The 20,919-nt window shown below is 38.7% G+C and overlaps 2 protein-coding genes across 3 annotated transcripts in view; one reads left to right on the top strand and one right to left on the bottom strand.

Annotated features, from left to right (window-relative positions):
- Positions 1-1,960: 1,960 nt before the first annotated feature.
- On the bottom strand, positions 1,961-17,300 carry rpl7 (ribosomal protein L7). Of its 2 annotated transcripts, none has more exons than XM_069921220.1 (7): positions 17,209-17,300; positions 16,652-16,754; positions 14,312-14,478; positions 14,035-14,172; positions 13,466-13,575; positions 4,221-4,430; positions 1,961-4,024 (listed from the first exon to the last, which is right to left on the bottom strand). In XM_069921220.1, exons 1-6 carry the CDS (start codon positions 17,259-17,261, stop codon positions 4,222-4,224), a joined length of 780 nt encoding a protein of 259 aa, XP_069777321.1. In that variant the 5' UTR covers positions 17,262-17,300; the 3' UTR covers positions 1,961-4,024; position 4,221. The 2 variants fall into 2 exon arrangements, with proteins under 2 accessions (XP_069777321.1, XP_069777320.1); XM_069921219.1 differs by having other exon boundaries at positions 1,961-2,016.
- Positions 17,301-17,494: 194 nt separating this feature from the next.
- Positions 17,495-20,919, top strand: part of LOC138755370 (retinol dehydrogenase 10-like) — a 114,696-nt gene continuing 111,271 nt past the window's right edge. The window contains exon 1 of the mRNA XM_069921218.1: positions 17,495-18,110. Coding sequence (XP_069777319.1) covers positions 17,661-18,110 — 450 coding nt within the window. The 5' untranslated portion in view covers positions 17,495-17,660. The remainder of the gene's footprint in view (positions 18,111-20,919) is intronic.

Genomic DNA, 20,919 nt, shown 5'->3' with positions numbered 1-20,919 from the left:
TCAGTGGAAAGAAAAAAGTTTGAAAACACTGACTTAGAACTTTCTTAGTAAAGGCAAAATAAAAAAAAAAGCATCAACAAATTGGCTAAATAGCACTTGAAAGCATTTACAAGATATCTTCGACCATTCTGCAATTGATTGGCAGATTGAGAATGAACTAACCGAGTGATGATTGGGGGTGGGGGGGGGGGGGGGGGGGAGAGATCAGAGACAGAGAGGTTAAGTAAATTTAAATTCCTGAGATTTACTATCTCTGAGGACCTTTCCTGGACCCAACTTACTAATGTCATCATCTCTACTTCCTTAGTTTTGCAGAGATTTGGTATGACATTGAAAATCTATACATCTGGAGAAATTTGTCAAGTGGAAAATGTGCTGACAGGTTGAATCACAGCCTGATATGGGGGCACAAAAAAAAGCTCTGCAAGAGCTCCTACTGCTGGTGAATCCAGGAAGGGGTGGGTGCAGATAATACTCCACAGGATTCTACCAGCTCTTCCTACTAGTACCAGCTCCATACAGACTTTAAATGGCCTGTTAAAGGGACCATCTGTTTTAAAATCCTGCAATGCCTGTGCTGGACAGCATACACCAAGGAGTTGCAGACTCAGAGGAGCAGACCAGTGCAGGGCACCAGAAATGAGAACACCCCCCCCCCCCACCACCACCACCTTGGAAGCAGAGATGACCCTATGAATGGTGACCGCAGTAGCAGACGAGTAAGGGGCTCTGTAGTTGAAGAACACACAAGTCCCGGGCTGCTGGCAACTTGTGGTTAAAAGACTCAGCAGGCTGCGGAATGCTGGAGACTAGTTGAAGGGGAACCAAGTATCAGAAAGAACCAGGGTGCAAGAGGGTGCCAAGGGCAGAAGGGGCCTCCAACCCATCAGGCGCTGATTATATCAATGGTTTGGAGTGGTCTGTGACTGCAGAGGCTACAGGAGTGATAGAGGCAAATCTACAGTATCTTATTTACTCTGAAGGGACTTTCTTTTGGTGCTTTTTCTGACCCTAAGGGGCACCAGGCAATTTCTGCTGATGGTGAATCTTTGTCTGCTTTACAGCAGACTAAATGCAATTTCATATATTACATTGGAAATCTAAAGATATAAAAAACTTGGGGGATTATTTTAAAGAAGGTCAATTTTTATCCTTTAATCAAATGAGGGAAGATTTTGGTATTAATGAGAATTCTTTATTCAGTTCAGCCAATCTGTTTGCTCATAGTTTTGCTATTATCTGATTCCACCTGCATTGAATTCACCCATCGTTACTGAATGAAGATCTACTGGGGCCAATGCCTAAAGAGGGTGCACAAAATCAGTGAACCGATGCGGACAACATGGCCTGTTTCCACTCTGTAAATGGTTATATGGTTATCTGTTTTAATTATATGACTATAAGAATTTTGAAATACCTGAGCAGCAAGCCCGGGGGGGGTGAGGGGGAGGAGGAGGAGAGAGACAGCCCAGTACACCACAGGCAGAACTCTCCCCATCATCAAGAATGTATGAAATGCTGCCGTCGGAGAGCAGCAGCAATCATCAATGATCCAGACCATTTGGGACAGGCTCTGTTCTGGCTGCCGCCACAAGACTTGTATCTCTGCATTCAAAAGTAATGCTACCCCTCCACCATTAGATTCCTAGACAACATTGAATCAGAGACTCATTCAAGGATTCTTACTTTCCAGTTATGCATCTTTTCTTGAGCAGTGTTTTACACTACTGATAAATAGAAATTCTGCCTGGCCCACCAGAAAAAGAATCTCAAGGTTGTATGAGATATCATGTATGTACTCTGACAATAGATCTGAACTTTGAACTGAAATATCAATCATTCTTCCATTCAGTTTATATATATATAAATAAAATGTGTGTGTGTGTGTGTGGGATTCCAAAAGAATCCAAATATTCAAAAACCTACTGAATGGTTCAAATGATACAGAACAACAGACCACTTCAAATAATTTCTTTATTTAACAGACATGGTAGAAATCTGACATCTGTGACATACCTAGAAGGGAAGAGAAGCAAACGTTATTAGAAAATTTGCATTAAATAAATCCTACAATTTAGAAATAGTATTTCCTGGGCTTGACAGAATATGGGCAGCATTCAAGCTGGCAAAGGTTGAGAATGTTTTCACCAAAAATCTCAATTTAATCAAAAAGATTTATACACACACACACAACTACTTTTATATAATTTCCTTCTTTTCCTCCAAAGACTCAAAATTTTCTTGAGAACACAACTAAATGGAACAAACTGCCACCCCTTTTGGGTGCCATTATATGTCATATATTTTCCTGTCCTTAGCCAACAATTTTTAAAAAATTCTATTTTAACCAACATTGGAAGTCACATTCTGAGACTAATGCACTATAAATGTATTAATATTTGATATACTGCAACATTTTTAATGAAAAAATCTCTATAAGCTGCTTTTCTTTGGCAAGATAAATCCTAGAGTCAAAATATTTTAATGGTAATATCTTCACTGGCAAAGGCACCAAGGTTTTAAAATGGTCAAAATTAAGAGAAAAACTGCATAGTAATTTAATTTGCATTCAAATTCCGAATCAGTTTTAAAAATTGAAAATAATTTGGCTGCAAAAACAACTAATAAAATTCAAAAATGGCTTCATTTTGTTGCTAACCAAAGTTTTGATTTAATCAGTTCTGTTCCAGATATCCTCTCGTCATGTAACTGAATCAGAAAAAAATATTCTGTGGCGATGGAAAGTGTAGTATATGGCTCATGTTACTGACATCTTCATTAAGTTATAATGGAAGATAGTTTTAAAAATGGCAACACAGTGGGGCTCCTCAAAACTCCTCCAATCAGATTAATAGCTATTTTGAAAGACAGATGAGGGGAGACACAATAGAAACAAGTCCAATGATATAGCTGGCTGTCCAAAAATGACACTGTGGCCAACTAACTGGTCTCCAAACAAAAGAAGTTTAAAAAAACCCTGCTTTTAACCTCCAACTCAGTTACAAGTACAAAATAACCCAGAGCCCTGTAAATAACATTGCATAAAATAATCCTCACCTACCAAATGAAGTTTAGTTTGCATTTTATTGAATCATAGAAAACCAGTTACTTTGAGAAATTTTAAAGCAGTAAACACTTGTATTATTCAGCTTGCAATTTTGCATATTCTAACCAAGTTGGTGGATAAATATTTCTTAAGATTATTTTTAAAACCAGTCTATCCAACAATGAAAAAACCTCAGATGTTTAAAAATATCAAAAAATGAATTGCTGCATTGAACAAATAAAAACCAGTTCTTCTTATGCAAAGAAAAATGCTTTATTATTGTGCCAAATCACAGAAGGATCCTGCACTTGCCCAGCTCTGCCATCTCCATCAATCCTACAACCTCTCCATCTCCACTAATGATCAAGCAGGCTATCTTCAAACAGTTTGGTTACACGCAATGCAAGTTTAGAGTTTTTGTATTGTAATGAGATATTGCAAAAGGAGCAGAGTCGGAATAGGTGGATTCAATTTGGGCTTGATCCCGCTCTGGATATGAATGACAAACTGAACTACGATAAAAACAAGTTTCAGGGAAATGCAAATCAGTGGGTTACATTGTGATAGAGCTGTGAACCCAAAGTAAAAGCTGTTTCTAGAAGCAAATGTCGAGCAAATTGCTCTCAAAATTCATGTTGCTGACCCAGTGGCCACAAAGCATTGTGAATGAAACCAAAAGTCAGGGGTTCCAATCCAGATCCTGAGACAGTTCCCAAACCTTGCTGGACTTTCCACTCCCCTTTCTTGAGGGTGCAAAGTAGTAAGTCCAGGGTGATGTCCAGCAAGTCAAACTTATGGACTGGCTTGAAAGTTTAGGTAATATTCAAAGTACCTGACGAGAAACAACTGCCAGCATCTGATCTTTTTGCTCAGATTTCAGGAGGCTGTCTTTCAAATTAGTCAAATCTATATTCTTCACATGAAGATGTGGACAGAGGAAAAATCAACTTAATGATACTTGAGTCATTTAAATTGCGTCTAGAAATAATTAATTTAAAAAAATTAATACCATATTTTGTTAATCATGTTACATCATTTTAGCTCCATTTGATAGTACTTATTTTGGTTAAATTCACCAAGTACAAGATCTATTTCTACTTGAAATCCATTTTTTACTTTACCACCCATTCACCAATATTTAACACTACCAATACCATTAATAATATTCACATACCTTAGTTCATACACCTGATCATTCTGTTGATTTGGTCTTCTCTGTTACCGGCATCACCACCCTCAACAAAGTGTGTTGTTTTTTTGTTCATGCCACCACGTGGTGAGGACAGTTTGAAGGGCCACAAGAAATTGTTGGCCACCTTGAAGTTCTTCCCAACTGTGTAGATCTCATGAATCAGATCTTCGATACAAATGATGTCATGTTTTCCTGAAATATAAATTGGCTCATTAGCAGCAATTTGAAAATGTAACAAAATTAAAAGAGGAAGCTGCCTTCCAGTGCCTTCATGTAGCCAGTGTTTTGCAGAAGCAGGTTTGCAGGCTTTTTGACTTTTGGATTTCACTTGGATTGCAGTTTCCCCATCAGCCACTCTGAGAATATAGGCACTTTCAGGTGGCCAATTGTCCCGCTTGTAAAGCTGCATATTTTGGCAATATGCGGCGGTTGGGAGGCTACGTGGATGTGCAGGAGACGCTTGAAAGGCGAACTTTGTCACCCTCCTCCGAGAGGGATCATCGCCACAGCACAGTGGCCCCCCCAGCCATCTGAATGCAGCTGCCTAAAAGTGGGGGAGAGGGGGGCTGGGGCGGCCGGCAGGGGGGGACTGGGCTGTCCAGGGCTAGAGCGGCCAGCGGGGGAGAACAGAGGCTGGCCAAAACAATGACGGTACCCGCCCCAACCCCCCTCTCCCCTGCCAGCCGCCCCAGCCAGAGCGATCAGTGTGGGGACATTCCACGGGGATGTCCCTGCACTGATAGCCCGCACTGGCTGACCCAGCTGACAGCCAGTCATCCTAACTTGACAGCTCAAGGGACAGGAGCCGGAGTGCACTCAGATGCAAATCTCGGTTCAGCTGTCCCTTTTAGCGTTGCCACCTGAACAGCACATCAAAGGGCCACTTTCTCTTCTTCAGGCGCATTCTTAGCAGAGAATACACCTGAAGAAGCCTTATGTGTGCTTAACTTCCAACAGGATAGATCAGATTCATTAGAATGAAGAGGAACTCAAGGAAGAAGCAAAAATATTTTAACTTAAAATGTATTTAGATGTATTAATATTTTCTGCCATAGGTTTATTTTCTCCTTTGTAAACCTTTCAATTATTATTATTAATGTTGTAATTATTTAAGGGTTTGAAATATTTTTCATGTTTGCAAGACATCTGGAAACATTCTAGCTAGCTTTTTGATAGGCATTCTCCCAATTACCAACTCTGAAGTCATTGCCATAGTCTTATTTTTACTCACATGACCACATGAAATAACTGTTATGTGGAAATATAATCAATAGGGATTTTAATACCTGACCTCATCAGATATACATCTTTCAAATGAGTTTGCACTTCCTGTTGAGTCTTCACAAAAAAAGTAAACGACCAAAATATTATCAAGTTTTCAAATTAATCCCTATTAGAACTTCATGCAACATTAAATGTGTAGTAGAATTAGACAGTTTGAGAAATAAGATACAAGATTCAACTAAATCAGCTGATATTTTTTAAAGGGATATTTTAATTAGCATATCCCCCTCCCTGCCTCCACAAATTATATTTGGATTAAAACAATTTTATAACAATGCCTTCACAATAACCAATATCAACACAACCAGATTCCTTTGCTACTAAATAATACCATGGCACAATTTTTGCTCAATACCAGATTTTATTTTAATGCACAATCCAAACACATCCATTTCAAGAAAAGCACAGGAACTCTTAAGTAGCAAAATAGATGAACAAATCCATTTGACAAAACACTGGATTTCATTTCTAAAGGGACAAAATTAAAAAAACCAAGGAGTTGTTAAATTTACATGCAACATTGATTAGACAATCCTTGGGATGACTATATTATCTTTTAAAAAGAATCAAAAGAAGATACAACAACCATAGGATACTCTCACAAGAAATAACATTTCTCAGGGAAATAAAAGGCAGGGGGCTATTTTTTCCCTCAAAAAAGAAACATGCAATTCATTTGGTCTCAAAAGTTCCTTCAGGTAATGACAGTGTTTTTGAACAGACAAAAATATGAATTCAGGTAATGGTAAGATAGTCACTAATAAATCAAATAGCAAACAAGAGTCACCTTTTCACCCAAACTCTCACTATGGTGTTCAACACAGATGTAAAAAAATAACATCCAAATAGTACCATCGATACCCATAATATGGAATAATGGACCAAAAGTATATTCTGACAGGGTTTGAAGAGGAAGCTTATGTGGAACATGTACAACTGTAGTGACCAACAAACCCAAATTTATAAGAATTTAAGCATGTTAACAAGCTCTTACAGCCCACAAACCTGTGTCACTCAAATACACCCATCTTGCCAATTAACATACTTTCTATCCTCATACTTTTAAGACAAGATCTATTCCCAAGATGCATTGGGACCATTAGAGTACATATCAAACAAAAGTACAGCACAAAAACTAAGGTTCCTTATGGTTCCTTTGTCCATGCCAACTGTGTTATCCATGTTAATCCTCTTTGCCTGCATCCCTCTATTCCATTCCTATCCATGAATCTGCACAAATTTTAAAAAAAATTACAGAAGTATCTGCTTTCCACTACCTTCTATAGCAGCTTGTCCCAAATATTCACCAGCTGTATGGAAAGAACAAACACTCAAATCTTCAAATTTCTTTTCTCTCAAACCTATGCTATCGAGTTCGAGATTTCCCTGCGTGGAAAAATAAAGCTGCTCCTCTATTGTTCCGCAATTACTCCTCTGCCTCTTACATTCCAGCCAATATTGGGGGCAACCTCTTCCTGTATTATGATGACCAGGATAATCAAACTACAAGTATGGTCGAATCAATATTTTGTAATTGACCCAACACTTGTACTCAATAGACCCTTTCAGAAAGGGCAAAAGTCCAAATGTAAAGATGGAGAATGCATAACCATGTACCTCTCTGAAAGTGCAGAGGCCATCTCTGAGCTGCATAATCCAACCCCTCTCAGAGAGGGATAATCGACTGTTTAAGGGGAGGGCTGATGATGCCGTCAGCCCCTAATCCATCTCCTCACTCATCCCTCTACCTCCAAGTCAGGGGCAGCGGGAGCCCTCAGGGCAGCAGGAGCCGGCAGGGCCACTCTCTGTGGCTCAAAACATATCAGACCAATGGCCGTCTTCCCTACGCATAATCCCCCACGCAGCTGGAATTGTTCTGGGAACCACAGAGCAGTTCTAGCTGCCTGGGGGAATTATGGGTAGGAAAGACACTATTGTTCTGCTGCATTTTTATGACGGGTGGCGCTACAGCACCAGTCACCCAGCCTCCGCTGGATCCAGAGGGCACTATGAGGCACCCCTGGATATGATGGGACAATGAAGCAGACTTTTCGGCTGCTGTCCGAAAGGCAAGTTCTTAATTTTCTATCTGCTCCTGTAGCCGGCCTCAAGGTGAGGGCCTGACAGGAAATGGCCTTATGTCAAATGCCTTTTCCAACTATCCTCCGAACCTGTGAAACTCCACCCAACTCTCTGTTACCTCAATGCTCCTTAGGTCCCTATTAATTACTCTCAAATGCTCAAAAGTATTTTGACCTCATTAGTCATTACTTTGTACTTACAGTATGATCTATTGTGATCTCAGAATGTCTTTGCAACTATTAACAGGCTTACTGGCTGTCAAAAAATAATAAATTCCCTAATACCTTGAACCTACTTAGCTCCCATCAAACAACTGAAAACAAAAAACAAACTACATTAAAATAGTATTTAATGTATTTAAAATAGTATTCTCCAGGCAGTTGAGTTTTCATTTCAACAAGGTTTTCCATGCCTTTGGCAGAGTGGAAGCTGTGATCAGCACCAGAAACCAAGACATCCAAATACTTCCTGGCAATCCCAGTCTCTTCTATATCTCTTGTATAAATTCTACATACATTTAATTATTTTGCAATAATCACTGGTAATCCAACATGAAATTTTTTTTAGTGACCTAGACTATAAGGAGATCTGGATAAATTGCACATTATGGGTATTCAACTTAAGAATTGTATTCTGAACAGACTAATCTTCTGTAAAATATTTACATTAAAAAAGTGCAAAAAAAGAGTGCATCTTGGTCCAAATATAGACTAAGGACCTGAATCCCAGATGAAATTGCATTCTTTGAGCATTAAATCAGTATTTTTTTTTAAACTTTATTTAAAATTTTATGACATGAATAAAATAAAAATTACATTTAAAGAAATAATAAAAATAAAATAATCCAACCCTCCCTCCAAAATAAAGAGTGAAGAATTAATTAACAATGTTGTAAATAAAATAGAAAAAACCCCACTTACAAAAAAAGGATAAAACTTAAAAAAAATTACTAACAACAAAAAAAATCAGTACTAAAATAGTACCCTTAAACATATATTTAAATCAAACATAATTCATGTATTTAACAAATGAAATCCACTTTAAAACTAAATTCAAATATTAAAATCATTTATCAACCACATCTGTTATACAAAAAAATCATAATTAATAATACATAAATACAGAATTTCCATTAATACCAAGTTTCCTTTATAATTGATCGAGAGAACAAAAACATCCTTTAGAAAAACAATCAGATAAACTTTTTATTCCCTTCCCCTCCCCTTATATAAAAAAAGAAAAAAAAGTTCAAACTCTTATAAAATTCTCCATATTCTTCATTTATAACAGCTTCAAAATTCTCTATCAAAATTAACTTAATTTTATTAAACTCTTCTCCCTCAATGTATTTGTACTTAATTTTCTTCTTCTTCTTCTTATCACCTTTCCCCTCATCTTCCTCTTCATCTAATTCAACATCCTCAATTTTTGACTTATTATCTTCTGTGACATCATACTCTTAAAAAAGAAAAAGAGAAAAACCCCCCCCCCCAAAAAAGAGAAAAGGAGAGAAAAAAAACCTCCTAATTCCCTCTCAATTACAATCAAAAAAACCCTCACTTCTTAACCCAAAAATTAAAAAGAAAAAAAAACAGGTCAGAGGTCACAACTACCTCCTCCTGTTTAAACCGCCCAAAGCGGTAACTCCCCCAAAATATTGGGTATGAGATAACTCACAGGTAGCTGATGACTTCTGGAAACTAGTGCCCACCCAGTTCCCTCTCCCAACTCCCATTTCATTAAACTATCATCATTATTTAAACTCTTTTCAAAAAAAATATAAAAGATTTATTTTTTTTAAAAATCAACTTTACCACTTCGATCACCATTGCTTCCATTTCTTTTAAAAATCTGGATACCACCTTACATCTCTATTCTCTTTGGAGACCTTGAAGGACTACATCGTTCCTGAAACTGCATGATTGGTAGAGACTGAGCAAAGTCCATAACCTCTTTAGGATTGTCAAAGAATTTTGGCTAATTTCCATCCTAAAAAATCTTCAGTACCGCAGAATACCTGAATGTTGCCCTATGTCTTTTTTTCCACAACCGTTCTTTCACAGAATTAAATTCGTGTCGTAATAGCATAGTATTAAATCTCCATCTTGAAGCTTTCTGAACATCTTGTGAACTCAAATATTCTAATAATAATAATGAATGATCCGAAACCAATCTAGCCTTATACTCCACAGATGTAACCCTATCCTGCAAATGTGCTGATATTAAAAAATAATCAATTCTAGAAAAATAATTATGTCGTGAGGAATAAAAAGAAAAATCTTTCTCTGTAGGATTAACTCTTCGCCAAATATCAATTAAATTCAAATCTGCCATCATATTAATCACTTGGATTGCCATCTTAGACTTCTTAATTACTCTTGAGTACTTATCCAATAAAGGCTCCAACACCACATTCAAATCTCCCCTAACATCACATTAGAGTTCGATTGTCCAAGTAATAAAGACATATGCACCTCAAAAGCTGTATCTTCAACATTAGGAGCATAAACATCAAGCAAAGTCCATGCCTCATTAAAGATTGTACAATTTAATTTTAATAATCTTCCACCATTTTTCTCTTCACTCTGTAACTAAAATGGTAGATTCTTATGTACCAAAATTGCCACACCTTTTGCCTTAGAATTAAACGAAGAATAAAAAACGTGCCCAACCCATTCACGTTTGAGTTTCAAATGTTCCTTATCTATTAAATGAGTTTCCTTTGCCATTGCGACCACCGTTTCTTCCATTTCTTCCAGAAATCAAATTCCCTTCTTGCAGCTCTGCCCTTTGGAGTCCGTGGAGGACTACGTCGTTCCTGGAATTGCGTAATTGGTAAAGACTGAGCAAAATCCATAGCTTCTTTAGGATTATCAAAGAACTTTGGTTGACATCCATCCTGAAAAATCTTCAGTACCGCAGGGTATCTAAATGTTGCCTTATATCCTTTTTTCCACAATAATTCTTTCACAGAATTAAATTCACGTTGTTGAAACATAATTTCCTGACTCAAATCCGGATAGAAGAAAACACGATTACTCTGATCCATCAAAGGAGATTTGTTTTGCTGTGCATTTCTAATAGCCATACGTAAAATAGTCTTTCTATCACAGTAATTTAAACAGCGAACCAGAACAGGTCTTGGATTCTGTCCCGAAAAGGTCTCCTTCTCAAAGCTCTATGAGCCCGTTCCAATATTAAACCTTCAGAAAACTTATCTTGTCCCAACACTTGTGGAATCCATTCAGTGAAAAATTTTCTTGGATCTGGCCCTTCTATGCCTTCTGGCAAGCCGACAATTTTCACATTATTCCGCCTGGATTGGTTCTCCAAATAATCAACCTTTTTTGCTAAATTTTTATTCTGAATCTGTAACGTTTCAATTGTTTTATTCACATCTTGCAATTGATCTTGTACATCAGATAATCCTTGATCACACATCTCAAGTCTTTCAATAGTTTCAACTTTAAAAGCTCCATAATCAGCCATCTGTTGAGTATTGACATCCACCAATGCATTAATCTTAGAAGTAAGATTATTCATAGAATCACCTAAATGCATCATTGAAGAAAATATCTTATGTTCAAGACTCTTGAAAAGTATATCAACATCAGTAGATCCAGACATTGTGGGATTCTGCTGTTCTTGTGGAATCAGAAGACCTTCTATCCCTTCTTTTAATTTAGTAGCTTTTCTTGCAGTTTGACTCTGTGTAAGAGCCCCTGCCACAGACCCCCCAGAACTATCAGGAGGCTGATGATCAGGGTTATCTTTGATCCAAACCTCCTTTAAAAGCTTCGTTACATCAGTATCTGGAAGAGCTGATATAACTGGTGGTATAGCAGTCAAATAACAACTCTTTAACTCTCCAACTGGTGGCGCCCCAGCTAATTCAGCAGTCAAAGTCTCAGTAGACGTTGTTTAAAATACTGGCATCCGGCCAGCCCTTTGTTCTAAAGGCAGCTGAAAACAACCTTCAGAAAGACTTACGGAATCAGAATGGAGCTCCAAGGCCGAATTCTTCGCTTGTTTTCCTGGATCCATTTCACGCTGAGTCGTGGCTTTTTGTAAACAAGCAGGCTCAGATAATTTTGGAAAATATAATTTTTTAACAATCTGTTGATGTTTCCTTTTACTTTTTTTTAAACAAATGTACCATTAGGTATTAATTCAACATCTCATACTATTTATAAACTTTTTTTAAAAAGTTTTAACGGGCACTTAAAGACAAAACAACAAGTTAGAGTCAGGAGAGGACTGGAAGGCACGTCTGTTCCTTACGCCATCTTGCCACGCCCCCCAGCATTAAATCAGTATTGAATTGAGTGTGTCATCACGCTGACCTGATACAATTCCATCATTAGGCATCACTCCAAATGGTTCGAAAATGAGTGTGGCTAAATAACTCTCAATCAGGATATTTCTGCAGATCTCTCAGAATGCAGAATCTGGACAGTGGACTGCAGTGGATTCTGTAGGACTCAACCATCTTAAGTTATTTCAGCAACCAAAAAGATTTTATTTTTTAATGACTGCTGTCAGTAGGCAGCCTGTGCTACATTAAAGAAATAGAGAACACAATGACAAGTGGCAAAATCCACCAACAAGAAATATCATCCATTCATGTCAATGAACTGTATTACTGCTAACCATCTCATCATTAACATTCTGAAGAGAGATACCAAGGAGTAGAGGGGCATAGTTCTCAAAAGCAGTGACTCAGGTAGTCAAGGTGTTAAAGGTAGCTGAAACACTGAATACATTTGGGACACCGTGATACACCTGTTCAGTTAGACCACATTTAGAATACTATGTACACTTCTGCTCACCAAGTTCTAAGAAATATATTAAACTGTAAAGAGTGCAGAAAAGATTCATGAAAATGTTACTGGGATTGGCAGCTTGAATTATTTAGGGATCTGTCCTGGAGTCTCCATGTTGATGCAATCACAAAGGCAGCTTGCCAGCATAAACTTCTACAGGTATACCGTGGAGAGCATCCTGGCTGGTTGCATCACCGTCTGGTATGGACACGCCAACTTTCAGGACAAGAATAAACTCCAGAGGGTTATTAACTTGGCCTGTGACATCACAGGCACCCGACTTCACTCCATCAAGGACATCTACATGAGGCAGTGTCTTTTTTTTTTAAAAAAAAAGAACCTCTATCCTCAGAACCCCATCACCCAGGCCATGCCCTCTTCACTCTGCTGCCTTTGGGAAAAAGATACAGGAGCCTAAAGACAAGCACTCCACAGCACAAGGACAGCTTCTTTTCCACTGCCATCAGATCCCTGAACAATCAATGAACCAAAGATACTGTCTTACTATTATTAGTTTTTAAAAAAATATTGTAAAATGGTTACTACGATGCTGCCACAAAACACCAAATTTCATGGCTTGTTCATGACAATAAATTTGGATTCTGAAGCATGAAAGGCTAAGGGGGTACTTTACATAGAGGCTTATAAAACCACGAGGCTATAGATATGATAGCCACAATATTTTTTGCAGGGTAGGGGAATATAAAATTTAAGGTGTGATAGGAAAAGATACAGAAGGGACCAGAGTGGAACCTTCTTCACATAAGTAGGTATATGGAACGAGCTGCCAAAGAAAGTAGGAAATGGGGATACAACATTTAAAATATACTTTCACAGGTTCATAAAGAGCAAAGATTTATACATGATATGGGCCAAACAAAGGAAAACAGGTCTAGCTTTTTTGATCTAGACAAGTTGGAGTGAAGGTTCTATTTTAGTGCTGTAACATCTTTGACTCCATAATGGCTAAACATTTGGTTAATTTACACGATGGAAGATCACACACACCCAGTTTCAGTTAAAAGAATGTAAGCTTACCAAGTTGATTTTCGATCAAGGAATTGTCAGTGAGTGCAATGCGTTGATGTCTGATCTTGCCAAACCCTCGTTTGTAAATCAATTCACGGACAGACTTTAGATTTGGATAGCTAGGAAATTAAAATAGCGCTACCGTAAAAATCAAAATTTAACCTCTTGTGCATGCATCAAATGCATTTCAAATATTACAGGCAAAGCTTGATTACAGAAAATTAACTACTAGTCTCCACAGATGACATTCCGAGTCTTTAAGTTGTTGGATTATAATATGCTAGCATTAAACAAGTTCTAGACATTATCTCTTTGAAGCCCAGCAACACCATTACAGGCAAAACCTTTGAAGTTAGATTTCCAAATTATTATTGGAAATTTGTTGATGCAAAACCATTAAAGGATCAATACCTTGAGCTTTTATTAAGTATATAGAATTGTTTGTCATCAAAAAAATACCACATTTCAAGTTGACCATAACCCCCAAAAAATCATTAACATATATTCAGTAGATATCAAACAGATAGAACTTCATGTTTTCATAAACACGGTTGAAAATTATTTTCCCAATTACATACCCCCATGCAATGTATGGCTCTGCTATACGCAGCATATTGATTGAAGCCTTATTCAGTTTCACAAACACTCCATTGAAGATCTGACGCAGTCGTAGGAGCTGAAGTACCTTGCGCATTTTGGGGCTAACACCATTAATGCTGTAAACATAACAAATAGAAATTGGCATCAAGAAACACAATTTGTTTTCAGTGTATGATAGCTTTTTAAAAACAGACTAATTCTTTTTCATGCATATTCATCAACAGACACAGCCAAGAACCAACCATTAATACTTACCCCCGAATACGAATCACAAACGCTAGCCTGGGTTCAGCTGGGACATAGTAATTGTTGTGTTTGCGTGCCATTCTGGCGAGACGAATCTCACTTCGGTACATTTGCCTGTACTCCTTGTGATAACTCTCAGCCCTTTTGAAGATGAGTTTTCTCTTCTGTTTATTTAACTGGAAACCACAATAACATTAAATATGATTGACATGGTACTCAACTTGATACTAAATCATAGTGATACATTTAAGCTGCCTGAACAGACACAGGAAACTACAAAACAAATTGCTTTTAAGTATTGAATGTAAACCAAAATACACACAAGATTAAGGGGAGTCATATATATATTTTTTTAAAAAATGTCACTAAAATCAAGAGTAGATGGTAAAAACTGATAAAAAAAGGAATACACATTTAAGGTAATGGGTAGCAATACTAAAGATTTTTTTGAAACCAAAATTATGGTCAAGGTCTAGAATATTGACAAGTGCATGAGAATTTAACATACCATACGACCAAGGCCAAGACATGGTTAATAGGATAATGTGTTCTGAGTTTCTAACAAATTTATAAATCAGAAACAAAATAAAAATTGAAGGACCAGGGTTAGGACAACACTGAACAGCAAAAAAATTTGGTTTCTTTAGGTCAGAATACACAAAAATGCTGGGTAAATCAGCAGGTCACTTAGGAGATATTGGTGGAAGGGGACAGTTTTTACTGCAGGGAGCACAGAAACCGACCCTGAACTTCTTCAGGGCAGGCACCTATCAGTAAGACTTCACAATGGAGGTGAAACATTGTGATTATAGTGGAATACACATTTCAGCAGATCATATTACAATCAGAATTTATTGACATGAACATGCCTTGAATTTCATTGTTTTTGTGGCCTTACAGTGCAAACATTTATATAAACAACCTTAGAAAGTAAATAAAAATAGTGAAAGAAGTCAAAGTAAGGTAGTGTCTGCAGTTTATTATTCATTCAGGAATCTGATGGCAGAGGGAAAGAAACAATCCTTGTGCCGCTGAGTGCTCGTCTTCAGGCTCCTATTATTCCACCCCCCTCACCTCCCCCCAATGGTAGCAGAGTGATGAGGGCATTGCCTGGGTGATGGGAGGTTGCATTCTTGTAGACATCCTCAATGGAGTGAAGACTGGTGCCCATGATGTCACAGGCAGAGTTAATAACTCTCTGGAATTTCTTTTCTCATCCTGAGCACTGGCACCTCTGTACCAGAAAGTGATGCAACCAGCCAGAAGGTTCTCCATATAGAAGTTTAAGTCTTCGATGGCATACCAAATTTCCTCAAACTCTCAAAGCATAGCTGCTAGCAAGCCTGCTTTGTGACTGCATGGACACGGAGGCTCCAGGAAAGATCCTTAGAGATGTTGACACCCAAGAATTTCAAGTTCGTGACCCTCTCCATTGCTGAAGCCTCAATAAGGACTGGTTCATATTCTGCTGATTTCTTCCTTAAGTCCACAATCATCTCCTTGGTTTTGCTAACTTGAGTGCAAATTTGCTGGGGTTACACCACTCAATGAGCTGATCTATCTCCCTCCTGGACAAGCCATCAACTGTGGGGTCATTGGCAAATTTGTAGAAAGCATTGGACAGCAGTTATTGGTGTAGAATGAGTAGAGCAGTAGGCCATGCATCCTTGAAGTACACCTTATGTTGATCGTCAGTGAGGAGGAGACATTTCCAATCTGTACTAACTGTCTTCCGATGAGTAAATCAATGATCCAGTTGAAAACAGGGGTGCAGAGGCCCAGGGTTTGGAGCTTTGTTGACCAGCACTAAAGTAATAATGGTGTTGAAGGCTAAGCTATAGTTGATGAAAAGCAGCCATGTGTACAATTTGCTGTTTTCTTGATGATCCAGAGCTGAGTGGAGTGATATTGTTGTAGGGATATGTGACAGTGGATGAATTGCAGTGGGTCCAGTCTTTTGTTTAGATAAATGTTAATTCTGTCCATGGCCAACCTCTCAAAGGACTTCATCACAGTAGACATTAATGCTATTGTGCAACAGTCATTGAGGCAGCTCTTCTTGGGCACTGGAATAATTGACCCCTTTGAAGCAGGTGAGAACTCCCAACTGCAGCAGTGAGAGATTGAAAGTGTCTGTGAACAATTAGGCAATTTGGTTGGCACAGATTTTCAGTACCTTGCCAGGTACGCTGTCAAGCCCTGTTGCCTTGCAAGGGTTCACCCTCTCGAATGATTCTCTGATCTAATTTTTTTGTCAATTCCATTTCCAGAATTGTTATACATTGTAGAACACGTGGGCAAGCCATACAGAATTACATATAAATATATACAGAAAACTATTTCACACACCTTCTTTTGTATCAACATACGCTTGATCCGTTTGGCCTTCATTGCTGCGAAAGCCTGGCGTTTCTTCAAAAGGCTTTCTGGGACGGACGGCACTTTCTTTTCTCTGATTGATAAAAATAGAATACGCCGAGGTATTACATAAACTGTTATATAGACATATTTCCATCACTTGTATGGAGTACAGTCATTAATATGTTAAACGTTACAATTGAAAGAACATTAACATGACGTCCACTAGGCCAGTTTGAAGACGATCAACAAGAAGAAGCTAGTGATCGAACCGGCAAACAAATGCATTATAAAACATGTTTTTCTTGCTTAATCGGTAACGTGAGTGGTTTATTGTAAATCAAAGGAACGCCACGCGACACGGCTTTATATCACTCCGAGAGAGAGAGAGAGAGAGAGAGAGAGAGTCAGAACAGTAACGATCGGAACTGTAAATAAAAATAGTAGAATATATACTAAGTCATCGCTTAAAAAACAATCCCGCAGTCCAAAAAAAGGCACGATGGTGAAGATTTAAACACGGATGTCCACGGATTGAATTCACTCACTTGGAGTTCACCATCGTCGCCATCACCGCCGAGGAAAAGAGAGAAACACGCATGCGCCAACTTTTAAGCCCGCTCTCTGAACACGTTATTGCCTGAATCAATGGAGGCAACAGATTGGAATCAACAAGCCTATTTAATAATAAAAATGAACACTTTAAATTACAATAACAGAGCTCATAAGACCGGTGAACACGGGGAGGTGCGAGTCGCGGAGACAGGAGCGGGAGGGCGGCCGACCTGACGTCGTTGGCGGGGTCCTCAGCGTGGGCCATGTCGGCTCCATATTTAAAGGGTGACGCGGAGCTGAAGATGTTCAGAGTTAATTGGCATCAGTCGGGAGGAGGGGAGCGTTTGCAGAGTGGCTGCCGGCTCTGACAGCGCGCAGACAGCCAGCCGGCCGGCTCCTGGATCCGCTCATTGTGGGAAAGGGCCGGCCTCTTTTCTCTTCCGACATGAATCTGGTCACAGAGTTTTTCGTGGTCACTTTCAAAGTGCTTTGGGCGTTCGTGTTGGCCGCGGTGAGATGGGTGATCAAGCCCAAGGAGAAGAGCGTGTGTGATCAGGTGTGCCTGATTACGGGAGCGGGCAGTGGGCTCGGCAGGCTCTTCGCCTTGGAGTTTGCCCGGAGGAGAGCCACCCTGGTCCTGTGGGACATCAACCAGGAAAGCAACGAGGAGACGGCCGAGAAGGTCCGGCAGCTCGGCGTCCGGGTGCACACTTACACTTGCGACGTGAGCAAGAGGGGGAACGTGTACAGGACGGCTGATTTGGTGCGGCGAGAGATCGGCGACGTGACGGTGCTGCTCAATAACGCAGGTGTCGTGTCTGGGCACCATCTTCTTGAATGTCCCGATGAACTTATCGAGAGAACCATGATGGTCAATTGCCACGCTCACTTTTGGGTAAGCTTGAAGGCGGAGTGAAGGAAACCTCCCCCTTGTTTCCACTTGCTTTAAAAAATAAACTTATTTCTTTGCCCCTCCTGTTAAGTGCTTCCGTAAATAACGACTAGCGACGGACACAACCCGTTAATGCAGGTTTTTGAACAAGCGAATCCTTCGCAAAATCACGTTACGGATTAGGGGAAACCAGCGGAGTCGGAATCGGAATTGCGGCACTGTTCGCGGTTCTGCCGAGAGCTTGTCACACGGGGGATTCGCCGTCCTTGCTGCAAGGTCCGAGAGATTGCAAAATGAATAACTGCATTTGCCGTGGTAACCAACTCCAGAGCTTTGAATCGACACCAATATTCACTGGAACAGACCAGTGAATATAAAAATAAAATGCGCGTCTCTTTTTTTTAAAAAAAAGTTCTTTCTAAAGTTTTCATGATCCTGGTATTGTACTTGTCGGACCCGGTGTGTCCACTTTTATTTCCCATGATGGTTTTTTTGGGGGGGGGGGGTCCTTTATTGAATGGCTTCTGATGTTACCAGGTTGCTGACCCTATCTTCAAATGAACGCACGTGTTTGCATGTTTTTTTTTGTGGATAAGCGCTCACGCGTGCTTAAAAACCGTGTTAAATGTGGTGTCTCCGTGCACCCTATTTCTGCTGTCGAATTATTTATTTGAGGTATTCCATAGTGTAAGAATGTACTCATTTAAGTTGGTGAGATACTACTTGTTTCGTCAATTAGCTGAGCAGAGTGAGTGTTGAACATTGAATGGCCCGTAGTTTTACACTCTGTTCGATTGTACATCGAAGTCTAGTGAATCCCTGACATTTGCCGACTTGATTAAGATCCTCACATGGACTTGAAATATAATTTGGCTTCCAATTTATCACCCTGGCTTTGTGCTCCTTGATTTGTGTATAATTGAGTCAAGTAAAAAAAACCGTTTTCATTGCATGGTATATGATGATATAGATGTGTACTAATGCAAACTCACCAGTTTAATCCTTGAACTATCAGAACTGTCCTTCTGTTAACTTTGAGGATTATTGAACTTAAATTCAAAGTAGTAACAACCCGCAATACTATTATAACTATACAAGATATTAACTTTTTTTGGACTTCTCTTAAAGGTTGTCCTCTGGTGTCAACAGTCTTATTTTGTGTTCAATTTTGTTTTGTATATATGGAGAAAAATCTCAGTCCTGTTCTTGTTGGGTGAGTTTTGAAATTTATTTGCCAGGAGATTACTTGTGTGGTTTCTAAGTAAAGGCAATCTCTTTCCTGGAGATCACTTCACCTACTCTATTGAATTGGTTGTTTGTTCCATATAATTTGCTTGTATTTGGAATGACAGGTCAGTAAATCTAGTTCGGGCTAGACCCTCTAATCATGCAAAGTGAGTTGAAGATTACCTCGTCAATTTGTTTTTGAAACCATTCTTGTATAATGAAAAGTGTTGTCATGCCAACACTGGGTTGAGAAAATTGGTCTTTTCAAATGGTCAGATCTTTTTCTGATGGGTAATCTCATTTGTTTTTCAGTCAAAAGCAATTGCATAACTTGCATCAAGAATAATTACACTCCAGTAGTCCTGCTAGTTAAATTTACCTAGTAATGTATGGGGTGGGGGGGGGGGGGAATCAAAGTTAAAATTAAAATTGCTAATTTTAGTTCTGCATCAGCTTTATTACTTTTATTTATTGTGAAAGATTATTTTTGTTTTAAATATTATGAGAAAATTCTATCTATACTCATAATGAAACTATTCACTCTTTCCCACCCCATTTATGAACTAAAGGGGAAAATATTAATGACAAGTGTCTATGAATTATTAGGACATTACACCTGTAGATGGTGTAAGCATCTTGCATAACTAAAGAATGAAAGAACATCTGTATGAAGTAATAGCCTTGATAAGGTATTGTTGCATTTAAAAAGTTAAGTGGCTCTCTCTGAAGACTTGGTGTGAAATTGATGCATATTATTTCAAGCCAGCATATTTGGTATATCTGCCCAAGAATTAAAAACTTTTTTTGAGTGCCAATATTGCAAATTGTGGTTCCTAAGAAATATTAAATAAAATTTGTCAAAATTGGACTATTAAAGAAAATTTGTCAAAATAAATTCCATTACTTTTATTAAAAATGACAGAGACTGGAAATCTGGCATTAAAGGAAAAAAAAATGCTAGAAATACTTGGCAAGGTAGCTGGTGTCCAGAATGAAAAATATTGCATTTTGGGTTGACAAATTCAGCCTAAACTATGCGGTAAAACACAGGATTCTGTTGACACTGTGGTTAAGTGAAAAAACACACAAATGCTGGAGAAACTCAGCACGTCAAACAGTGCCTTTATGTAGCAAAGGTAAAGATGCATCACCAGCGTTTTGGGCCTGAGCCCTTCATCAAGGTGAAGGGCTTGGGCCGGAAATGGTGTGTGTTTAAAGCCTAAAATATAATTTGGACTTTGATCTGAAATGCTGCATCCTCTGCCCATAGATGTTGTCTGACCTGAGTGTTTCCAGTTTTATCTGCAATTAGTGAATATGCATGTCATCTTTGTAGGATCTAGAAAACAGTTGCTGGACATTTTGATATAACAAGTTGGAATGTTATTTGAAATGTGTTTAAAGCCTCTCCAGATTATTGCTTAAAAAAATGTAAGCATTATTATTTGGAGTTTCCAGTAACCATGTTGATGTATATATAGCAAAATCCCAGTATTTTTTCTTCCTTTCCCCAACTCCCTTGATTGTAGAGAACACATTTGGAACTGGAAAATACCTGAACCCTGATAGTTGTATTGGGAGGGGG

The sequence above is a fragment of the Narcine bancroftii genome, chromosome 2 (assembly GCF_036971445.1).
Source record: "Narcine bancroftii isolate sNarBan1 chromosome 2, sNarBan1.hap1, whole genome shotgun sequence".
In the NCBI taxonomy this organism is placed as follows: domain Eukaryota; kingdom Metazoa; phylum Chordata; class Chondrichthyes; order Torpediniformes; family Narcinidae; genus Narcine; species Narcine bancroftii.
The sequence above is the reverse complement of the archived record's forward strand: the minus strand, read 5'-3'. Positions and strand labels throughout refer to the sequence as shown.